This window comes from Mobula birostris, chromosome 3 (assembly GCF_030028105.1).
Source record: "Mobula birostris isolate sMobBir1 chromosome 3, sMobBir1.hap1, whole genome shotgun sequence".
In the NCBI taxonomy this organism is placed as follows: Eukaryota; Metazoa; Chordata; class Chondrichthyes; order Myliobatiformes; family Myliobatidae; genus Mobula; species Mobula birostris.
The window spans coordinates 65,670,832-65,693,420 of record NC_092372.1 but is presented as its reverse complement, the minus strand read 5'-3'; the positions used below and the strand labels follow the sequence as shown (position 1 = coordinate 65,693,420).

The following is a 22,589-nucleotide window of genomic DNA, read 5'->3' as shown; positions in this document are numbered from 1 at the left end:
CCCCAAGCAATAAGCTGATGAACACCTCCACCCATTAACCGACCCCCTGATTACCCCACGGCCATTCTTATCATTTCATCACTTCTGTCATGATGAAAGGTCTCAGCCTGAAACATTGACTGTTTACTCTTTTCCATAGATCAGTGATTCCCAACCTTTTTTAGCCCAACATCCCCCTAAAGCACTTTCATTCTTGCCAACACCCTTCTTGGGCATAATATACTTCCGGCACCCCCATAGTGTAAAAACTTGTCCACCATAAGCTAACATGAGAAAAATTATTCTGTTTTACATTTTTTATTTGTCTTTAAACCTAGCTTACACAGTACCTGTGCCCTGTACAGCAACTTCGATATCAATGTGATCCTTGAGCTTGATAGTTTTTAGCAAGATTTGAAATATCTGGTTCAACTTGTGACAGTAAAAGCCTTAAGTCCCCATGCATAACAATGGCCAAGTGGTTTCTGTTTTTTGTGAGTATGTGGCTCACTGCACTGAAGCTTCTCTCCACAAGGTAGGTAGGAGGATGGAAGTGCAATGAAGAACAGTTTGGCTCTTATCCAAAGACCAGGAAACTTCATATGACAGTGCAGCCACATACCACAAAAGCCAATATTTTTGAAAAGCACTTTTGCTTTTTCATCATTCTGAACTTCGATAATTCCTCCTTGCAAGCTTTCTTCCTGTTCTTCCACCTTGCAAAGGAATAGCTTATTTACCCAGTCCAGAATTTCCAAATTGTTCAAATCCTTGAATCAATCCTTCTTCAATGTCTGCAGGTGTAAGCAGTACTCTTACAAATCACTGTCTGTGACTGAGAGTGCCATACTTTCCATGCAGGGAAACTGAGAACATTCTTCTCCTCTTGTTTTGCTTATAAATGTCCAGTTTTCCATTAAAAGTAGACACTGCACTTTTTGCCTGCATAAAGTGGAAATTCTCACCCTGCAGTTTCATATTTTGAATGTTCATTTTGTCATGTAGTTCGGCAAGGTATGCCACAACTCCACATAGTTCAATCTTGTTTCCCAAGCTCTTGTCGACTTTGAGCAAAAATTCAATCACAACATCGAAAAGATCAAAGTAATGTTTTAAGCAGCAGCCTTTTGACAGCCAGTACACCTCAATGTGAAGAAACAAGCGTTCAAATTCTTCATTGTTATCTTGGCATAACTGGTGAAATATTCTGCTACTTAATGGATGAGCTTTAATTTTGTTGATAGCAGATATTACAAGAATCATGCTTGAGAAGTCGCTGGCTGAGGTTTTTGGCTATGAGATGTTGATGATGAATTACACAGTGGAATGCAAATAGACTTGGAATTTCTTTTTTCATAAATGCCACTAAACCAGCATGCTGACCTGTCATATATGGTTCTCCACCTGTTGCACAAGAAATCATGTTCGTAATCAAAATACTTTTATCCTCAATATACATTTTAAGCTCATTGTAGATTGATTCTCTGTTGATATTTGCTTTTAACTTCTTACTAGAGAATCTCTTCATAAACTTTTCCATTTTTGATAAACTATACATATGCCGTTAGAAATGCCTTGTTGTCTTGCACAGTTGACTCATCCAGTTGTATCCCAAATTCTGTTTAATGTAGCTCTGTGCATAGGTGATACTCAATGTCTTCACTGATTTTTGTCAATACGAGCTACAGAGTTATTACTCGGGGGGATTGATTTTAAAATACTGGTATCTATTTTAAGAACAGTGGTGAGCACTTCTGATATAGCAGGCATTATTAATCTTTCACCAATTGTATGAGATTTTCCACACTTTGCTATCATTTGGGAAATGTTATAAGAAGCAACAAGATCACTATCAATGTAACTTTTAGCTAACTTGGCCAATGACTTGAGTGTGCAATACTTTTCAAATGCTCCCTGCAATCTTGATGGTTTCATTAGACAGTACAGTATTACGAATAAGACACATGGGGCATTGCTGAGCTGATGGGAATGGAATAAAACCATACTCCAAGTACGTAACATTGTATTGATGCACTTTCTGTTTCTTTGTAGGATTAAAATTCAAGGCTTCACCACCCTCAGACTCATAGAGATCAAACCATACGTATTTATCCATCATTAATGAACACAAACTGAGAATGCCTATCATATATTGATGACAGCAGTGAGTTGACATGGTTGGAACGATGGTAGTGGCATGCATAGGAATGGTGAGGCAAAGATGAAGAAGATCACAACAGCGAAAATTACGTTGACAAGGGTTCAGATTGGCATTTGAATGTTAGTCAGGATACAGCTGGTGTTCGGCAAGCTACCTTTATACTATTCCAGTTAGCGTGATTGACCAATCATGTAAGGTCTCATAATCCCGAAAGGTGGTGTTGACCACCCATATGAAACCGAGGTCGCTTTGGAACACCTCAAGAGGAATCCTCGGGGTTGGCAGGTTCATTGATTGGTTCTATTTCACCATTTGGTTCCAGTTGGCACTATATCATTGTGCAACCTGTTTTCCATAGTTCTGTAGAGGAAGTTAAGAGGGTTTACTTGACCTTCCAACAGTTAAATTGCATGAACTTGATCCGTGCCGTGAGTCAAGGGGAACCGTTGGGCACCCTGGTTGCTATATTTATGCATCCCCAATAATATCTGTTTGGTTGGTGCGGTCAGATGAAATTGTCAAGTTTCAGATGCGTTATGATGACGAGTGCTCGCCATCTGCAGAGCTATGGTTGTTCCTGTGTTCAGTGCCTAATCCTGTTGTTTTGGAAATGCCTGCTCTACTAAGTCAGTCAGGTCTCATGCCTCAAGTTAGGGTGCCACTTACCAACACCCCGCCCCCCCCAAGATTCTTCAACACCCCCGATGACTTCTATTTCCCCTAACACCCCTTTAGGACACATACCCACCCCCTTGAATAGCAGTACCACTCCCTTTGGGAATCACAACCATAGATGCTGCCTGACCTGCTGAGTTCCTCCAACATTTTGTGTGTGTTACATGGATTTCCAGCATCTGCAGAATTTCTCTTGATAAATTACTTCCGCTGTATACAGTCTATGTATAGTCCTAGTGCAACTTAAGATTCTCAACACAAAATTCCTCCTCCTCCTTTGGAGTATTTCCAATGAGGTTTGAAGACACCCTTGAATCTTTTCTTCTGTCTGCCAGGTAATCTTAGTCAACGATAGAGCTTAGAATAGTGTCTATTTTGAAATTTTGGAGTTGGATATGCAAATCCTGTACCTCTCCAACGGAGCAGACTGGGAGCAATTTGAGCATCATTGCTGAAGATGCCAGAGAGGCCACTAACATTGGGTCACTGACCTTTCCTGCAATTTTGATGATTTTTGCAAAGAAAGAACTGCTTGAACCTTCTAAATGCCTTGAGGTGCATGCACCAGGCAGTACACATCTCAGAAGCATAAAGGAGAGCAGGAGAGCACTGTTGCCTGGGAGACAACAGTCCAGGCACAAGTTCTTGATCTCCCAATGCACTTTCCCTCAATCAATACCACACCATGCTGACATAGCAAATTTCATCATCAATATCTGCTTTCACTGAGAATATTGAAGAAAGTGTGTAAGCATGGACATAGAAAAGAGAGTTGGATTAAATGGGTTTATTTTAGGCTGAAGGTATGTAACTACTGGAGTACTCCAGGGATTGGTTCTTGGCCCTCAATACATTGCTCTTTAGATAGATCAGCCATGATCACATTGCGGTGACACAGTCGCATAGCTCTACAATACCAGCGATCGGTAAACTGGGTTCAATTCCCGCTGCTGTCTAAAATGAGTTTATGTGCTCTCCCTGTGACCGCGTGGATTTCCAAGAGGTACTCTGGATTCCTTCCACACTCCAAACACATGTGGTGCAGTTAGCAATTTGTGGGCATCTTTGTCTTTCTTCATAGAAGCTTCCTGTCATGCTGAGATCCTTCAGCATCTTGTGGGAGTTGCTCAAGATTTGAGCAACAGTACAAAAGCAATATTAGCACTCATTTCGAGAGGGCAAGAATATAAGAGCAAGGATGTGATGCTGAGGCTTTATAAGGCATTGCTCAGACCACACATGGAGTATTGTGCGCAGTTTTGGGCTCCATACCTAACAAAGGGTGTACTGGCATTAGAAAAGTTCCAGAGGAGGTTCACGAGAATGCTTCCAGTAATGAAAGGGTTAATGTCTCAGGAGTGTTTGGTTCTTTGGGCTTGTTCTTTCTGGAGTTTAAAAGAATGAGGGAAGATATTGAAATCTATGGAATATTGAAAGGCCTAGAAAGAGTGGATGTAGAGAGAATGTTTCCAATAGAAGGTAAGTCTCGGACCAGAGGGCACAGCCTTAGAATGCAAGGACATCCCATCAGAGGTGAGTTGGAATTTCTTTAGCCAGAGGGTGGTGAATCTGTAATTTACTGGCAAGGATGGCTATGGAGACCAAGTCATTGAGTATATTTAAAGCAGATTGAAGAAGAATCCCAGGGTTGTATACTGCAAACACGAGGAAATCTGCAGATGCTGGAAATTCAAGCAACACACATCAAAGTTGCAGGTGAATGCAGCAGGCCAGGCAGCATCTCTAGGAAGAGGTACAGTCGACGTTTCGGGCCGAGACCCTTCGTCAGGACTAACTGAAGGAAGAGCTAGTAAGAGATTTGAAAGTGGGAGGGGGAGGGGAAGATCCAAAATGATAGGAGAAGACAGGAGGGGGAGGGATGGAGCCAAGAGCTGGACATGTGATTGGCAAAGGGGATATGAGAGGACCATGGGACAGGAGGCCCAGGGAGAAGGAAAAGGTGGATGGGGGGAAAAACCCAGAGGATGGGCAAGGGGTATAGTCAGAGGGACAGAGGGAGAAAAAGGAGAGTGAGAGAAAGAATGTGTGTATATAAATAAATAATGGATGGGGAACGAGGGGGAGGTGGGGCATTAGCGGAAGTTTGAGAAATCAATGTTTGTGACATCAGGTTGGAGGCTACCCAGACGGAATATAAGGTGTCGTTCCTCCAACCTGAGTGTGGCTTCATCTTTACAGTAGAGGAGGCCGTGGATAGACATTTCAGAATGGGAATGGAATGTGGAATTAAAATGTGCGGCCACTGGGAGATCTTGCTTTCTCTGGTGGACAGAGCATAAGTGTTCAGCAAAACGATCTCCCAGTCTGCGTTGGGTCTCACCAATATATAGAAGGCCACATCGGGACCACCGGACGCAGTATATCACCCCAGCCGACTCACAGGTGAAGTGTTGCCTCACCTGGAAGGACTGTTTGGGGCCCTGAATGGTGGTAAGGGAGGAGGTGTAAGGGCATGTGTCCAAGATGAGGGAGATGTCCTCCTTTTTTAAAGAAAGGGGCTTCCCTTCCTCCACCATCAACTCTGCTCTCAAACGCATCTCCCCCATTTCACGCACATCTGCTCTCACTCCATCCTCCCGCCACCCCACTAGGAATAGGGTTCCCCTGGTCCTCACCTACCACCCTACCAGCCTCTGGGTCCAATATATTATTCTTCATAACTTGCGCCACCTCCAAAGGGATCCAACCACTAAGCACATCTTTCCCTCCCCCCCCCCGCTTTCCGCAGGGATCGCTCCCTAAGCGACTCCCTTGTCCATTCGTCCCCCCCATCCCTCCCCACTGATCTCCCTCCTGGCACTTATCCTTGTAAGCGGAACAAGTGCTACACATGCCCTTACACTTCCTCCCTTACCACCATTCAGGGCCCCAGACAGTTCTTCCAGGTGAGGCGACACTTCACCTGTGAGTCGGCTGGGGTGATATACTGCATCCGGTGCTCCCGATGTGGCTTTCAATATATTGGTGAGACCCAACGCAGACTGGGAGATCGCCTTGCTGAACACCTACGCTCTGTCCGCCAGAGAAAACAGGATCTCCCAGAGGCCACACATTTTAATTCCATGTCCCATTCCCATTCTGACATATCTATCCACGGCCTCTTCTACTGTAAAGATAAAGCCACACTCAGGTTGGAGGAACAACACCTTATATTCCGTCTGGGCAGCCTCCAACCTGATGGCATGAACATTGACTTCTCAAACTTCCGCTGATGCCCCACCTCCCCCTCGTACCCAATCTGTTACTTATTTTTATACACACATTCTTTCTCTCACTCTCCTTTTTCTCCCTCTGTCCCTCTGAATATACCCCTTGCCCATCCTCTGGGTTCCCCCCCACCCCCGTCTTTCTTCCCGGACCTCCTGTCCCATGATCCTTTCATATCCCCTTTGCCAATCACCTGTCCAGCTCTTGGCTCCATCCCTCCCCATCCTGTCTTCTCCTATCATTTTGGATCTCCCCCTCCCCCTCCCACTTTCAAATCTCTTACTAGCTCTTCCTTCAGTTAGTCCTGACGAAGGGCCTCGGCCCGAAACGTCGACTGTACCTCTTCCTAGAGATGCTGCCTGGCCTGCTGCGTTCACCAGCAACTGTGTTGTGTGTTGGTTGTATACTGCATATATACTTCAATAATAAATGTTTGATAGGTTCTCGATTAGTCAGGGAAGAAAGCAGGAGAATGCGGTTGGGAGGGATGATAAATCAGCCATGAAGGAATGGTGGAGCCCTCTCAATGGGCCAAATACCCTAATTCTGATCCTAGTCCTCCAGTCTCATTTCCAGCATTTGCAGGATCTCTTGTGCCCATCGTCTCGTCTGTTCAATTACTTTGCATTCAGTGACAGTGCAGTCGCAGTTCTGAGAGTTTTAACGCCACCTTCACGGAAGTTTGACAGAAGGGAGGAGCAACATTACAACAAGAACCACACTTCCCATGGAACGATCTTTACAACGAATCTGAACTAAATTCCCATTGGCTGCTTTATAACAATATTACGATTAAGTGCGATTTTGCCACTAACTCTCTACACAGCAGACAGTACTTTGCACCGTCTGCCCAAATTACCGCTGCTGCAGTTTCTTTTAAAAAATTAATTCCCCTTTCAGAAATAGCGAGAACGCAAACTAAATTTCAAATGTTCCGCGTATTCCGGCCGGAGGTGACGTCAGCTCAGCCGCGTGGTTGTCATTTGTGGAAGTGTGATCATGTGATCGCGGAGTCTCGTGATCCAGGTGTACCGAGCGGACGGTGAGCTTCGTGACTGTGAGGTGTGACCGGGGGCAAAGGGTGGTGCCGCTGCGGTGGGAGGACAGCACTGGAATTGGGGGTGGCAGCGGTTGGTTGAGATGGCGTGGGTGAGGTTGATTGCGGCCCCGAAGGTGTGGGAAAGGCTGTTGGGATCGTGGCCCCCTTTCCCCCGAGATTGGTGGTGTGGGTGGTGGCGGGAGTGTCAGGTCGGAGGATTGTCATCGAGTTGTTCCTACCCAGCGAGCGGGTTTGCCATCTGACACTAAAGGGGGTAATGCCTGGCTCCTGACCTCGCACCCTAGTGTGTCCCAGTTGGTGGTTGGTTTGTGTTATCAGCAGGTCGCAGACGCGCTTGGGCAAGAAATGGGAATGTGGACAGGCTAGTAAATAGATAGGAATTGGGTTGTTATCATAATACTGAGAATAATTGCCTTGCGTACTGTTCATATAGATCAGTTCAATAGATAGTACATTCAAGTAATCCAAGGTAAAATATTAATAATACTGAGAAAGTGCGGTGCAGGTGAACAATAAGGTGCAAGATCATAACCATGTAAATTGTGAGGTTGAGACCAGTTTATCATACTGGGAAGTATTTAATAGTCTTGTATCAGTAGGGTAGAAGCTGGCCTTGAAAAGGGTGGTACATATTTTCAGGCTTACCTGATATAGGAGGATGAACAGAGAATATCCAGGGTGGATGAGGTCCTTCATTATGAATGAACTATAATTCTCATTGAAGCCTACTGGGCCTATATATAGTGGATGTGGAAAGAATATTTCACATAGTGTGAAAGTTCATGATCAAAGGACAGAGCCTCAGAACAAAGCAACATACTTTAAGAACAGCAAATTTAGCCAGAGGGTGGTTAATCATTACCACAAACAGCCGTGGAGGCCAAGTTGTTGGGTGTATTTAAAACAGAGGATGACGAGCTGTTGACTAGTAAAGGTGTCAGATGTTTTGGGGAGAAGGTAAGAGAATGGAGTTGAGAGGGAGAATAAGTCATAATCAAATGGTGGAGTAGACATGATGGGCCAAACAGCCTTGTTTTGTTTTTATGTCTTATGGTCTTATTGTGCTACTATTTTATTGGACGGAGGCCAGTAAAGCTTTCCTCTCAAGGATAGATTCTGTCTCGTCGTAACCCTCCAGGTTCAAATGTTCATCGTTCAGGAGAGTGATCCTGAGATAAAAGAACACAATTTTCCCCACAATGCATCTGCCAGGTCTTTGCCAATATTTATTGATGCATAATGGTTTGGTATGGCAACTGATCTTCCCTTGTCCACAAGAAACGACAGAGTTGTAGGTATAGTGGAACACATCATCTAAACCAGCCTCCCCTCTGACTGTCTATACTTAGTGCATGGGTATTGCTATCAGTGTATCAGTGCCACATGTACTGAGATGCAATGAAAAGCTTGCCTTGCATACTGTTCATTAAGATCAAATCATTACACTGTGCACTGAGGAAGAAGAGATAAAACAATCACAATGCAGGTTAAAGTGTGAGAGCTGTAAAGAAAGTTGCAGTCCAGGTAAGCAGTAAACTGGAAGATCATGATGAGATAGATTGTTAGGTCAGCAGTTCACCTATTGTACAAGATAATAGAATATCACTTAACTGAGTATATTCAATATGGAGATTTTTAGGGGAATCAAGATGTGGGGTTAGTGTCTGAAAATGGCACTGAAGTAAAATAATGGCCTAGTTCTTCAAATTCAGATGTTCGTAATTTAGGTGCGTGGTCTTGAGATAAAAGAACATGATTTCAGTTAGTCTGCTATTTCTAGTGTTCTTGTTGAACTTTGCATCATCCTTGGTGTGTAATCAGAAGCTATGTAATCTGAAAGCCTCGTACCTTAAACCCCTGGAGTTCTTGGAACACTTCCTGTGTGACTGTCAATCGTGTGTGAAAGTGCATCATGTTCCATGCAAGTCTGGAAATCGAGGCCAGGTGAAACCCCTGATCGGTGTCCTGGTCTGAAGTCCGAATCTAGAGACCCATTGCCTGAGAAACTGGGGACAAAGACTGGAAGCCAGGAGGTGGCCTTTACTGGGCTTGGAGACCTGTCTGGGTGTGTGAGTGAGAGTGATGGGAAAGGGGCTGCTGGTCTCCATGGCTATTTGAGGTAAGGGCCTGTTACTGCTCCGGTTGTTCTATGGAACATTGTGGGCTTGCCATGTTGGCGCTGGAAGCATGGTGACACTTGCAGGCTGCTCCTATCACGTACTTTGGTGTACTGGTTGTTCACACTGGTTTTGCACAACAAGCAATGTGCAAAAGACAAACTGTGCAGTACAAAACAAAACATAATAAATATTGAGCCCATGAGATGAAGAGTCCTTGGAAGTGAGTCCATTCATTAGTTGTGGGAACAGTTCAGGGTTGGGGTGCATTTCATTGAATATTTTGATATACATGTGATAAATAAATCTGAAACTGTAGGTAGCTGTTCTCCCAAAATAATACGGGGATGCAACAAGAGAAAATCTGCAGATAGGGATGCAGCTGTCCTGAGCAAATCACAACTTTGTGTATTTGAAAAGTCTCATTTGACATTTAGCTGTAATGAGTGGCACGGTAGTGTAGTGGTTAGCACAGCGCTTTACAGTACCAGCGACCAGGGTTCATTTCCAACCGCCGCCTGTGCTGTATGGAGTATGTTCTCCCTGTGACCGCATGACATTCCTCCTGCAGTCCAAAGGCTTGCTCGTTGGTAGGTTAATTGGTCATTGTAAATTGTCCTGTGATTAGTCTAGGGTTCAGTCAGGAGTTGCTGGGCAGCATGGCTCGAATGGCTTATCTCAATAAATAGATATTATAGTTTTAGAGGAGGTGCCCAGTTTGACAGGATCCTATCCCCAGTTCCTGTATCTCAGATTGTGTAACTTGCAGCAAGAATAACTATACTAACTTGTTTGCAAACGAGAAAATCTGCTGATGCGGGAAATCCAAGTGACACACACAAAATGCAGGAGGAACTCAGCAGGTATAGTCGACGTTTTGGGCCGAGGCCCTTCAGCAGGATTGGAGCAATAAAGATGAGTCAGGGTTAGATGCGGGGGGAGGGGAGGGAGAAACACAAGGTAATAGATGAAACCAGGAGCAGTTGGGAAGTTGATTCATGAAAGAGATACTCAGCTGGAGAAGGGGGAATCTAATAGGAGAGGACAGAAGGCCATGGAAGAGTGAGAAAGTGGGAGGAGCACCAGAGGGAGGTGATGGATAGGCAAGGAGACAAGGTGAGAGAGGAAAAGGGGGATAGGAAATAGAGAGGGGGGGCATTACTGGAAGTTTGAGAAATTGATGTTAATTCCATCAGGTTGGAGGCTACCCAGACAGAATATAAAGTGTTGCTCCTCCAACCTGGGTGTGGCCTCTAGACAATTGTAGAGGAGGCCATGGAACGATATGTCAGAATGGGAAGTGGAATTAAAATGGGAGATCCTGCTTTTTCTGACGGACAGCGCCTAGCTACTCAGCGAAGTGGTCTTGCAATCTACGTCAAGTCTCACCGATATACAGGAGACCACACCGGGAGCACCAGACACAGTTTATGACCCCAGCAGACTCACAGATGAAGTATTACTTCACCTGAAAGGACTTTTTGGGGTCCTGATTGGTAGTGAGGGAGGAGGTGTAGCACTTGTTCTGCTTGCAAGGATAATCAGTGGAGAGGGATGAACGTACAAGGGAGTTGTGTAGGGAACGATCCCTGCGGAAAGCAGAAAATGGTGGGGAAAGATGTGCTTGGTGGTGGGATCCCATTGGAGATGATGGAGAGTTAATTATGTGCTAGACGCGAAGACATGTGGGGTGGTAGCTGAGGACAAGAGGAACCCTATCCCTGGTGAGGTGGCGGGAGGGGAATGAGGGCAGATGTGCGCGAAAAAGAAGAGATGCGGTTGAGGGCCACGGTGATGGTGGAGGAAGGAAAGACCCTTCCTTTGAAAGAGGAGGACATCACCTTCATTCTGGAATGAAAGGCCTCATCCTGAGAGTAGATGTGGTGGAGACAGGAATTGAGAGAAGGGGATGGCATTTTTACAAGTAACAGGGTAGGAAGAAGTATAGTCCAGGTAGCTGTAAGAGTCAGTGGGTTTATAACAGATAAGCGATGTCAGGAGAAGCAGACAGAGAGATGGAGAAAGGGGAGGGAGGTGTCGGAAATGGACCTGGTAAATTTGAGGGCAGGGTGGAAGTTGGAGGCAAAGTTGATGAAGTCAACGAGCACTGTATGGGTGCAGAAAGCAGCACCAGTGCAGTCATTGGAGCATAGACTATTCCCCGTAGCCGACAAAAGGGCAGGCACAGCTGGGACCCATGCAACTGGCCAAGCCTACACCTTTTGTTTGAAGGACGTGGGAGGAGCCAAAGCAGAAATTGTTGAAAGTGAGGACTAGTTTGCTAGATAAAGGAGAGTGGTGGTGGAGGGGAACTGGCCGGTTCTGCTGTCCAGAGAGAAATTGAGAGCACTGAGGCCTTCCTGGTGGGGATGGAGGTGTATAGGGACTGGACATCCATGGTGAAAATAAGAGAACTTGAACTCATTGAAAAGATCAAGAGCATGCTACATGTCACTGATGTAGGTAGGAAGGGACTGAACTGGGGAGATAAAACTGAGCTGAGGTATGCAAATATGAGTTCAGTGGGGCAGGTAGAAGCTGAAACAATAGGTCTACTTGTTAGCTTGTTAATTTTTTTTGCTCCTTCGAAAATTTTCAAAAGTGATTAGATTAAGAGTTCAGAAAGATACCCTGGGTGAAGCAAAAGTTCAAAATACCAGAGATCCTTTTATGTGCATGTAATTAAAATTTAGTTTCATAATTATTGTCATTAATAGGTTCTGAAAAGTTTGTTTAATGAAGCAAGAGTAAAGTACATGTACAACCCTGAGATTTATTTTCTTGCAAGTATTCACAGTACAATGAAACACCACAGAATCAATGAAAACTGCATACAAGATAGACAACAAGCAATGTGCAAAAAGCAACAAATTGTGCAGTACAAAACAAAATAAGAATAGTAAATATTGAGACCATGAGATGAAGAGTCCTTGGGAGTGAGTCCATTAGTCGAGGGAACAGTTCGATGTTGGAGTGAGTGAAGTTATCCCCTCTGCTTCAGAAGCCTGATGGTTGAGGGGTAATAACTTGTAGTGTGGATCCTGAGGCTCCTGTACCCCCGACCTGATGGCAGCAATGAGAAGAAAGCATAGCCCGGATGGTGGGGTGGGGGTCCTTGATGGATGCTGCTTTCCCGTGATGGATTGGGCTAAATTACTACTTATTTTCCACTCAAGGGCTTTGGTGTTTCCATATCAGCCCATGATGCAACTAGTCAGTATACTCTCCACTGCAGATCTGTAGAAGTTTATCAAGGTTTTAAAGGGTGTTGGCCTGAAATGTCGACTGTACTCTTCCTAGATGCTGCTTGGCCTGCTGAGTTCCTCCAGCATTTTGTGTGTGTGGCTTATACTTCTTTCAGTTTTCTCGATATTAATTGTGTATTTCATTGTACTGCAGCCATAAAGTTAACAAATTTCATGACCTATATCAATGATATTAAACCTTACTCAGATCTACTGTACTTCCTTGTGGCCATGGCAGTATCACATTGGAGGCAATTTTTTTTCCAAATGCTCTGGCCAACCGCAACTGCAACCTGGCCTACCCAGGGATTTCCATTTTTTCATTCTGACTTACATTTGAGTCAAATGACATTGCCAGTTCCCTTCGTTAAAGTGAAGTATGCTGATACTGGGCCAGAATATGAAAAGCAGAAAGAAAAGTGAAAACACTAAGTGCAGTAGGTCAGACAGCATATATGGAGAGAGAAGTTCCTCTCTTGTATGCTACCTGATCTGTTGAATATCTCCAGCTCTATTTTATTTTATCTATGTTATCTAACCATAGTTTTAATACCTGCCAAGGTAATTTTTTCACATTTTCCCTATAATCTTATGGTATATTGTCTTTATCTTTGAGCATTCTTCTACTTGAATAGAATTGTTCAAGTACAATTCAGTTGTAATTCTTGCTCTTCCACTTATCACTTGGACTGATTTTTGAGGCCTCTGCATTTTATACCTGACTCAGTCACCTAATGATTGTATCTAGTAGTTGACAATGAATATCTTAGATGTATCCTGTTTTTGCCAATGTGTATTTACTAATTTTTTCCACCCAAGCTTATGATGCTGATCATCGCCCACTGTCCTTTGAGACAGACAGATGCCAACCACCATCTGCAAATTGTGGCAAATGTGTAATTTATGGTCATGTTGTCTGAATTTGGTGATCCTAAGGAAAATGATGTAAATCCTAAAAAAGATTTTGCATGTACGTAATGTTGAAAGGTTTATTGAGGATTAAAAATTGGATCCGGAACACTAAAAAGCTAAGTTTTTTTAGCGCGATTTTTTTGTTCAAGAATTGAATAGAGAACTAAAGAAAGAATTTAACCTGTAGCAAGAAAAATCTATTTCCATAACCAATTTGTTTTTACTTGTACTTGAAAATTTTCATTTTAAGTTATTAATGTATAATAGATGCTTGAAACATCTTAACTGCTGAAAGATTAGCTATCACATTGATCATAGAATTGATTTGTTTTCAGATCAAACTGATACGGACAATCTTTCCTTGGAGACAGAGAGAGAGATTATTCACTACAATGCGGTTGGTTATTCTGGATGACTATGACAAGGCTAGTGAATGGGCAGCCAGTTACATCTGCAATTCCATTGTTCAATTCAGGCCAGGCCCAGATCGTTACTTTACTTTGGGTTTGCCTACAGGTATGCATTTCTGCTCAGCTCAAATGAGATTATTTTATTCAAATTTGTAACCATTTTGATATGTTTTAAATAGCATTTCTATAGTTTATTGTACAGGTTTCCCCCACTATCTGAATGTAGAGCATTCCTATGAAACCGTTTGTAAGCCGAAATTGCGTAAAGCGAAGAAGCAATTACCATTAATTTAGATGGGAAAATTTTTTGAGCGTCCCCAGACCCAAAAAATAACCTACCAAGTCATACCAAATAGCACATAAAACCTAAAATAACACTAACATATAGTGAAAGCAGCAATGATGTGATAAATACACAGCCTATATAAAGTAGAAGTAATGTATGTACAGTGTTGTTTCACTTCACAGAATCAGGAAGTTTGAGCCAAAATCGATTTGTCGAAAAAAATCGGCACGTACACACATGCACATGTACACGCATTTGCACGTCACGCATGCACACGTACACACATTCGTACCTCACACATGCGCACACACCTGCCCGCGCAAGGCTTCATGATCATGGTAGTCTTTCTCGGGGTGAACACAAGTTTGAAGCGAGCATCTTTTTTCGTAAAAGCAAAAATCCTCTTTTGTTTAACAAAAATGGGTACTAATATAGGTCTTCTGTAAAAGCGAAATGTCATAAAGAGAACGTTCAGAAAGCGGGGACACCTGTATTCTAAAGGAAGACATTTTGTGGTGGATAAATACAAGTGTACCATTATTGGGAATCATGCAGTCAAAAGTGGTAGTACTATCCAATGATGTTACAAGCATGCATATCCATTTCCCCACTGAATCCTCGCCAACCTTTCTCTGTTCTTTGTGGTCCTGGGATGGTCATCTTATGACTGTTTAAAATTCCGAGATCTACTACTTATTCTGCTCTGTAATTACATTCAGTATAAATCGAGATAACTGTAGATGCTGGCTATTTGAAATAAAAACTTATAATGCTGCAAATACCCAGCAAGTCTGAAAGCATCTGTGGTAAGAGAAACAGCTAAGAGAAAGGCTAGGGCCTGAACAGTATCTGTTCCTCTTTCCAGAGGTGTTGTGTGTTTGTGGTATTTTTTATAATTTCATTCGTCTTGCCCTTCCTTCCAACATTAAGGCTCCCTGTCTTGGAATCATATTTGGGTTCATTATCACTGATATGTCATGAAATTTGTTTTGTGGCAGCAATACGGTGCAAGACAAGAATTATGAGTTACAAAAAATAAATAGTGCAAACATGGAATAATGCGATAGTGTTCATGGACCATTTATAAATCTGATGGCAGAGGGGTAAAACTGTTCCTAAAGCATTGTGTGGTCTTCAGGCTTCTGTACCTCCTCCTTGATGGTGGTAATGGGAAAAGGATTTATCCCAGGTGGTGAGGGTCCTTAATAATGGATGCCACTTTCTGGAGGCACCACATCTTGAAGATGTTTTCAATAATGTGGAATGTTGTGTTCATGATGGCGCTGGCTAAATCTACAGCCCTTTGCAGTTACTTTCATTCTAGCACATTGGAACTTCCATATCAGATGGTTATGCAACCAGTCAGAATATTCTCTTTTGTGACATACCAAGTCTCCTCAAACACTTAATGAAGTATACTGTAGCTACTGGCATGCCTTCGTCATTGCATTAATGTGTTGGTCCTGGATGTTGTGTCCCAGAAACCTGAAGCTGCTTATCCATTCTACTGCTGATCGCTCAAGCAGGATTATGTATGCTCCCCAGATTTCCCTTCCTTCAGTCCACAATCAATTCCTGGTCTTGATGGCATTGAGTGCAATGTTTTGTTGCAACAGCTGATCTGTCTCACCCCCTGTACGCACCTCATTGCTGTCTGAGATTCTGCCAACAATTGTGGTGTCATGGGCAAATATATAGATGGCATTTGAGCTGTACCTAGCCACACAGCCACGTATATAGAGAGAGAGAGAGCAGAATAGTGGGTTTCATATCATAAACCTCTCTACTGACTTAAGTTCTCTCATAATATATCTGTGTTAACTTGTGGTTTCTCTTGATTGAATTGCAGGTAGTATAGAATTGAGAACATTTCCAGATGGGAATTTTAATTGAGTATATTGGACTTAGAACAGGGGTGCCTGAGGGAAGGTTTAGTTGAGTACAAAGCTGAGTTTTTCCAAAAAAAAATTCTGCCTTGGTGAGGAAGTCTAAAGGCAGAGGGCATACTGTAGATTCAAGGTATTTTGCAGAGAATTAGAGCATTGGAAAATTGCCACTTGGAGGACGAAAGGGCATGGAAATTAAGAGGCATAGCAGCACATATCTTAATTGGGTTTTGAAGTATTGGAAACCCAGTCTACAAGGCTTGAAAATCTTTCTCCCTTTATTATTGTTTTTTTTATATATATAATTTTTATTGAGTTTTCAAAGTGAATACATGAGAAAATAATACCTACCCTCCCCCTCCCCTTAACCTTCCCCCCCCCGATATATAATCCTACCTAAAGAGAAAAGAAAAAAAGAAGAAAAAAAGGAACCACCTGAATATTGAAAGGTTTGCACATGCTCCATGGGATTAAAAATAAATTTAATATAAAGTTGTTACTTTCCCCAAGGAACCAAGATCTTTATCATCGGAGCTGTAAATAAGGGCTCCAAATATTCAAAAATGTTTCATATTTATCTCTTAAAATCTAAAACATTACTTAGCTTCTCAACTCCCATAGTTCCCTGGGGAATCTCTTTGAACTTCACCATGTTGCTATGTGTTTCCCTCCCAATTATCCAGGCAAAAAGAAAAAAAAAGATAGATAAGATACAAAAAAAGAAAAAAACAAAATACCCCCCCACTAATGTTGTGAATGAAAAGATACACAACACTACCTCCCTCCATTTTGCGGGTCGTGGCTATTGCCATGCTTGCACACATGAATAACGTAGCAATTGGTCAGTATTTCTTCCAGCTCCCCCGTAACAAAAAATGGTGTGTGTGTATATATATATATATATAAAATTAATGTCATTATTCCCAGCTAGTATTCCTCAAATTTTAACCTTTCTTCCCCTCCCTCATATAATTAATAATATATTTATATATTCATCCGCCTAAAAATTCAACAGGCCTAATCCTTGATCCAGTCTTCATCTTCAATCCATCTCGCTCCCCTGGGTTTATTCTTGTATTTGGTGAATATTCAAAGAATCTCGCACAAACTCCTCCGCTTTCCGGTATTCGTTAAAAAATCTTGTTTCTCCACCAGCCAAAAAAATCTTCAAGGTTGCAGGATAACGCAATATAAATTGATAACCGTGATCCCATAGGGCTTTTTTCACTGGATTAAATTTCTTCCTTCTTTTCAAAAGTTCATAACTTATGTCAGGGTAGAAAAAAATTTTCTTCCCTTCTATCATCAGTGGCCCTTTTCTCTTCTTGGCAGCTTGGGCAGCCGCCTGTAGAATCCTTTCTTTGTCTTGAAATCTTAAGAATTTTATTAAAATTGATCGTGGATATTGGTCATCTTGTGGTTTTGGTCTTAGAGCTCTATGTACCCGCTCAATTTCAATTGATCGGTCTTCCTCTTTCATTTGCAAGGTTTTCGGGATCCATCTTTGAAAAAATTCCCTTTACTATTGTTGATAAAAATTAATGCATTGGGTCAAATAGCTATCACTCCCTTACCCCTGTGTGTGAATTTTTGAATTGGGGATCCTTAATCAGGTTAATAGAAATTAATAACAAGTGTTCCAATTTGATTGAATCGGAATGTTCTTTACTTTCATTTTGCTGTTACCTGCACTTTGTTGCCAAGCTCCTATTTGCATTTATAATCGCTAGTTATAGATCAGGTAGCTGTCAGACAAATGACAGACTGCATGAACTGACCAGCTGTAAGTGTCTGATTTAGAACCTATGCTTTATTGCACCCTATCCTCATTATATGCGTCTTCAGACAATGCGGATTCACAGTTACACGAGGAACCTATTTCTACCAACGTCTCCTTATATGCGTCCAAAACTCTCAGTTATGCGAGGAGCACTGCTTTCCCGCCAATACAAGTCAGGTGCGCACTCCTCACAGTCTCACTCCCGCCAGTCTTGCATTGGTTTTGGCAAGGTGTGGATGCGCGATCTTGCGCTCTTAAACTTTTGTTGGTTTCACCTAAGGTGCAGTGATTTTGTGCTTGAAGTATTTAACTATGCCTCCTAAGCGTCCGATGTCACGTCCTGGGCCATCAGCCGAGCGGCAGAGAACCGCTTTAACGCTTGAAAAAAAGTTGGAAATTATAAACAGCGCAGCATCAGCTGAAGGTAACACAGCTCTGGGACACTACTGCCCAGAACAGAATCTTGCCTTTAAAGTTCTTTTGTTGCTTGACAATGCGCCAGCCCATCCTAAGCATTTGGACAGTATTCATCCTAACATAACGGTGCGTTTCCTGCTGCCTAACACAACATCACTGATTCAGCCACTTGATCAAGGTGTGATCCACATTCAAGGCATATGTATTTTTTTTTTTACGGTGAACTATCTCTCAGATACTGCAAGCAACAGACGATTTTGAAAATCCCAGGAGTTTACCAATGGTGTGGGGAATGGTGGAAGTCGGAACACTTGGCACAAATGGCGATGGATATGAACCCAAGTTTAGATCGGAGTCAGCATTTCAGTCATTCCCTGCTGTCAACCCTTCTTCCCTACAAGCAAATTTATGCTGAAAAACAAAATGCTGCCAAGCAAACAACCCTCACCACTTTCTTCAAATCGGTGTCATCTCCTGCTGCCAGCAGTTCTAAGAGTTCTGTGAGTCTTCCTTCTGTGTGTGCTTGATATGATCCTGACGACCACAACCATCCACCTTATCCATGTAAAGCTGTCTGACACCACAACAACCACTTATCTCCCGGAGCGAACACACCTGCCTCTGTTGGTGAGTACTGTACACCCGAGGATGTTAACTTTCTATGATTTATTACCTTAAATTGATGAAATATAATACAAATGTTGTCTTGTGGTACTGCTTTTGTGTCATATTGGTATGAAAATGTGAATAAATTACAGATAAAACATATTTAGGAGGCCCTCCAGAACGCATCCCTATTTTCTCCATTTAAATAATTATTCACATTATGTGTCGACTTCGAGGACCGTATCCCCCGCATATAACGAGGATAGGGTGTGTTTCAGAAGGAGACATATTTTTGGGATTTGGATTTTGTATGATAGTCCTGACCCCTAGAGGTACTTCAAAAGTCTGAAGTACGCCTCCTCCTAGATTTCACTTGAATTGTATGATTTCAGTTGAATGGTTCCTTCCCTTCTATTATACGATCAGAATTAAATGCAGCTGCACTGTATGTTAACTGTTGTCAGTTTTGTGAAAATTTGCTATAATAAGCCACGTGGCTATATAGATGTTGCATGACTTGCTGTTTACATATAAATTAGACTGTAATTTTTTTTTTATTCAGGGAGCACGCCTTCTGGATGTTACAAAAAGCTGATTGAATATCATAAAAGTGGCCATCTCTCATTTAAATATGTGAAGACGTTCAACATGGACGAATATGTTGGTGAGTCACTTAGAGTGAGATTCACAACGTGAAATGTTTGTCAGCATTTCAGCAGAATAAAAGGTTGAGATCAGAACTGCTGCAGATTGAATTTGTTTTAAGTTGTTTATCCCAAAATTTTTGAGTGTAGATCCTGCATCAGGATTGAATGAGGAGAGGGAAAATACAAAGAGAAGAGGAGGGATGAGACAGACCAGATGAACCATGTGACCTTCTAATACATTACCATCCAAAGCTTGTCCACTACTATTTAAAATAATAAAATACCTTCCGTCCTGTCCCCAACACCACCCAAACCCAATTCCTTTCAGAAATTATGCAAAGGACTAGAGATTTAAAGGCAATTGTATATCAAGCAGCTCATTTATATATACAGATTTGCATGCAAAACATTGATTTTAAAAAAAACAGCTGCATTTAATTGTATTTGGAAATGCTGCTTGAAGTGTGATGCACTTGTTTCAGCGTGAATTTTCAATCCTGCCATGTTTCAGGATGTTGGCTGAAGCTGTTAAATGGATAAAAGTAGCTATTTATTAGCTGCTGAAAAACTTGAGTAATGCAGCTGGCCCAGAGTAAGTTGGTTATCTTTGGGGGTACTCAGCTTGAATGTAAAGTGTGTAATTACCTTTTTCTCCCTTTTAAAACTCTGAATCAGTGCATTCTCTTCCTTTTCTCCCAGTGTTTGCAATCTGTCTTTTCCAACGAAGTTTGTTGCAAGATGTGTTTTGGGGAGAAGGAATTGGTTAATATTTTTGTATATTTTAAACTGAGAGGAACAGTATTAGAGAAAAACAAGTTTTACGTAACTTCTGCATATTGAAGTTTCAATTCACTTTCAGGAACCTACTGTGTATCCAAGTGTCAAAACAGTCTGCAGGGTAAAGAAAATTACTTTTGGGATCACTTGAATTTAAGTTTAAGATATTAAATGTGACTTATAAAGTATTTGAAATATGCATTGCATTAGTACAAATATCATTTTCTTCCTGATAGCTGATGTTAAAATACATGCACTATGTATGTAGAGTATAATTCTGAAGTTTGGGGCTGATGCAGATAAAAGCTTGAGTGAATTGTATCAAAATTGGGTTTAATATCACTGGCATATGTTATGAAATTTGTTATCTTTATGATAGTACAATAAAATATATGAAAATATAGAGGAAAAAACTGAATTACAGCAAGTGTATGTATGTGTGTGTGTATAGTAGGTAGTTAAAATAAGAAGTGCAAAAAAACCTAAAAAAAAACAATGAGGTGGTGTTCATGGGTTCAATGTTCATTTAGAAATTGGACGGCAGATGGGAAGAAGATGTTCCTGAATCAAAGTGTGTGCTTTCAGGCTTCTATACCTCCATCTCAAAGGTAGCAATGAGAAGGGGGCAAGTCTTGGGTGGTGGGGATCCTTAATAATGAATGTCATCTTCCTAAGGCATCTCCTTTAAGATGCCTTAGATGCAATTGAAGCTAATACCCATGACGAAGCTGACTAGTTTTATCAGTTTTTGCAACTTCATTCTTGTGCGGTAGCCCCCTCCCCCATACCAGACAGATATGCAGCCAATCAGAAAGCTCTCCATGGTACTTTTGTAGAAGTTTGCAAGTGTTTCAGATGACAAACCAAATCTCCTCAAACTTCTAATGAAATATAGCTGCTGTTATGCCGCCTTTATAGCTGCATCAATATATTGCATCCAGGTTAGGTCCTCAGAGATATTGAAACCCAAGAACTTGAAATTACTCTCTCGCTCCACTGCTGATCCCTCTGAAGATTGGTTTGTGTTCCCTCGTCTTACCCTTATTGAAGTCCACAGTGAGCTCTTTGGTCTTGCTGATTTGAGTGCAAGATTGTTGCTGCGACACTGCTCAACTAACTGGTATAGCTCACTCCTCGACACCCTCTCATCTCCATCTGAAATTCTGCCAACAATGGTGACCTATTGCATTTATCTGTAACAATTTACTTGCAGTCATTTGAAAATCAATATTCTATTTGAATTTAAAATCTGTTTTTAATTTTGCTGTTCAGCACTTCCAAGGGATCATCCAGAAAGTTACCATTCCTATATGTGGAATTCCTTTTTTAAGCACATCGACATAGATCCGAAAAATGCTCATATTCTTGACGGTAATGCACCAGATCTGCAAGCAGAGTGTGATGCATTTGAACAGAAAATCGCTGATGCCGGAGGAATTCAGCTCTTTGTCGGAGGTATATTTCGTGTTCATTTAAGATAAAGCATTATACATAGATACTATAAAGTAAAAAGATACTAAAACAATGCTGCTGAGAAACAGTGAGCAAAGGTTTTACAGGACACTCAAATTCAGTCAAACCTTTTGGAGGCAGGCATTTTATTCGGAAACAAAACTACGTAATGTTTATTGCATTGTCTGTAATAATTTGAAGTATTACAGCATGATGTAAAAGGACACCAATTTTTCTGGAAATGTGCAGTTGACTAAGGTGGTATTTGTGCTTTTGTAGTTGAGCAGAAGTTTCACTGTAGTTTAGGAAATGATTCAGATGTGAATGATATGGGCTTGGTGAGCATGTGGAAAACACATTTTTCTCTGCACCATGCCTCAATTGGTAAACTTAGCAATTGGAAATGATATTTCTAATAACCAGCTTCTAATGTTATTTTAAGTAAAAAACAGAGAAAGCCAGTGTTTGGTTGTTTCCAATTAATTATCCATGTCTAAAGTATTAATGCTTTTTTGAAAATAAAGTATGCAACAGTGAATTGATATTTAACGTTTGTAAACTTGGTGTTATTTAAATCATGAAAACTGACAATTTTTGCACTTTAGTTGCAAATTTCCTTTAGTGATATTTTCATTACTAATGTTCACTCTATTTTTAGCTTCAGGTTAAAAATTATATATCATCCCTGGATTTCGGATGCCCAACTAATTGACACCTATGAGCAAGTGTCCATAATATAAAATTCAAAAGTCTGACCAATAATAGTTCCTATCTCTCGCCACCAGCCAGAATTGTTTTTTTTATCAGTCTTGTGTGCTTTTGGCGCCATTCATTGGAGTGCTGTGGAGATATACCTACTGTGTCAAATTATTTTTGGTTTTGCTTTTTTTCTGACTTGAAGACAGAAATCAACTTATGGCCTACTGTAAATTAGGAACCTGATTATTTTTG

General features: G+C 41.6%; 1 protein-coding gene across 5 annotated transcripts in view; it reads left to right on the top strand.

Annotated features, from left to right (window-relative positions):
- The window catches only part of gnpda2 (glucosamine-6-phosphate deaminase 2), a 131,916-nt gene that overhangs the window by 91,422 nt on the left and 17,905 nt on the right, over window positions 1–22,589 (top strand). For 2 of the 5 annotated variants that reach the window (XM_072252782.1, XM_072252784.1), the window contains 3 exons: window positions 13,713–13,893; window positions 19,325–19,426; window positions 21,459–21,641. In XM_072252782.1, the coding sequence (XP_072108883.1) occupies window positions 13,770–13,893; window positions 19,325–19,426; window positions 21,459–21,641 (409 nt within the window). In that variant the 5' untranslated portion in view covers window positions 13,713–13,769. Of the gene's footprint in view, window positions 1–7,020; window positions 7,106–13,712; window positions 13,894–18,420; window positions 18,784–19,324; window positions 19,427–21,458; window positions 21,642–22,589 lie in introns of those variants that run through there. The other 3 variants (XM_072252781.1, XM_072252780.1, XM_072252783.1) reach the window with 3 other exon arrangements.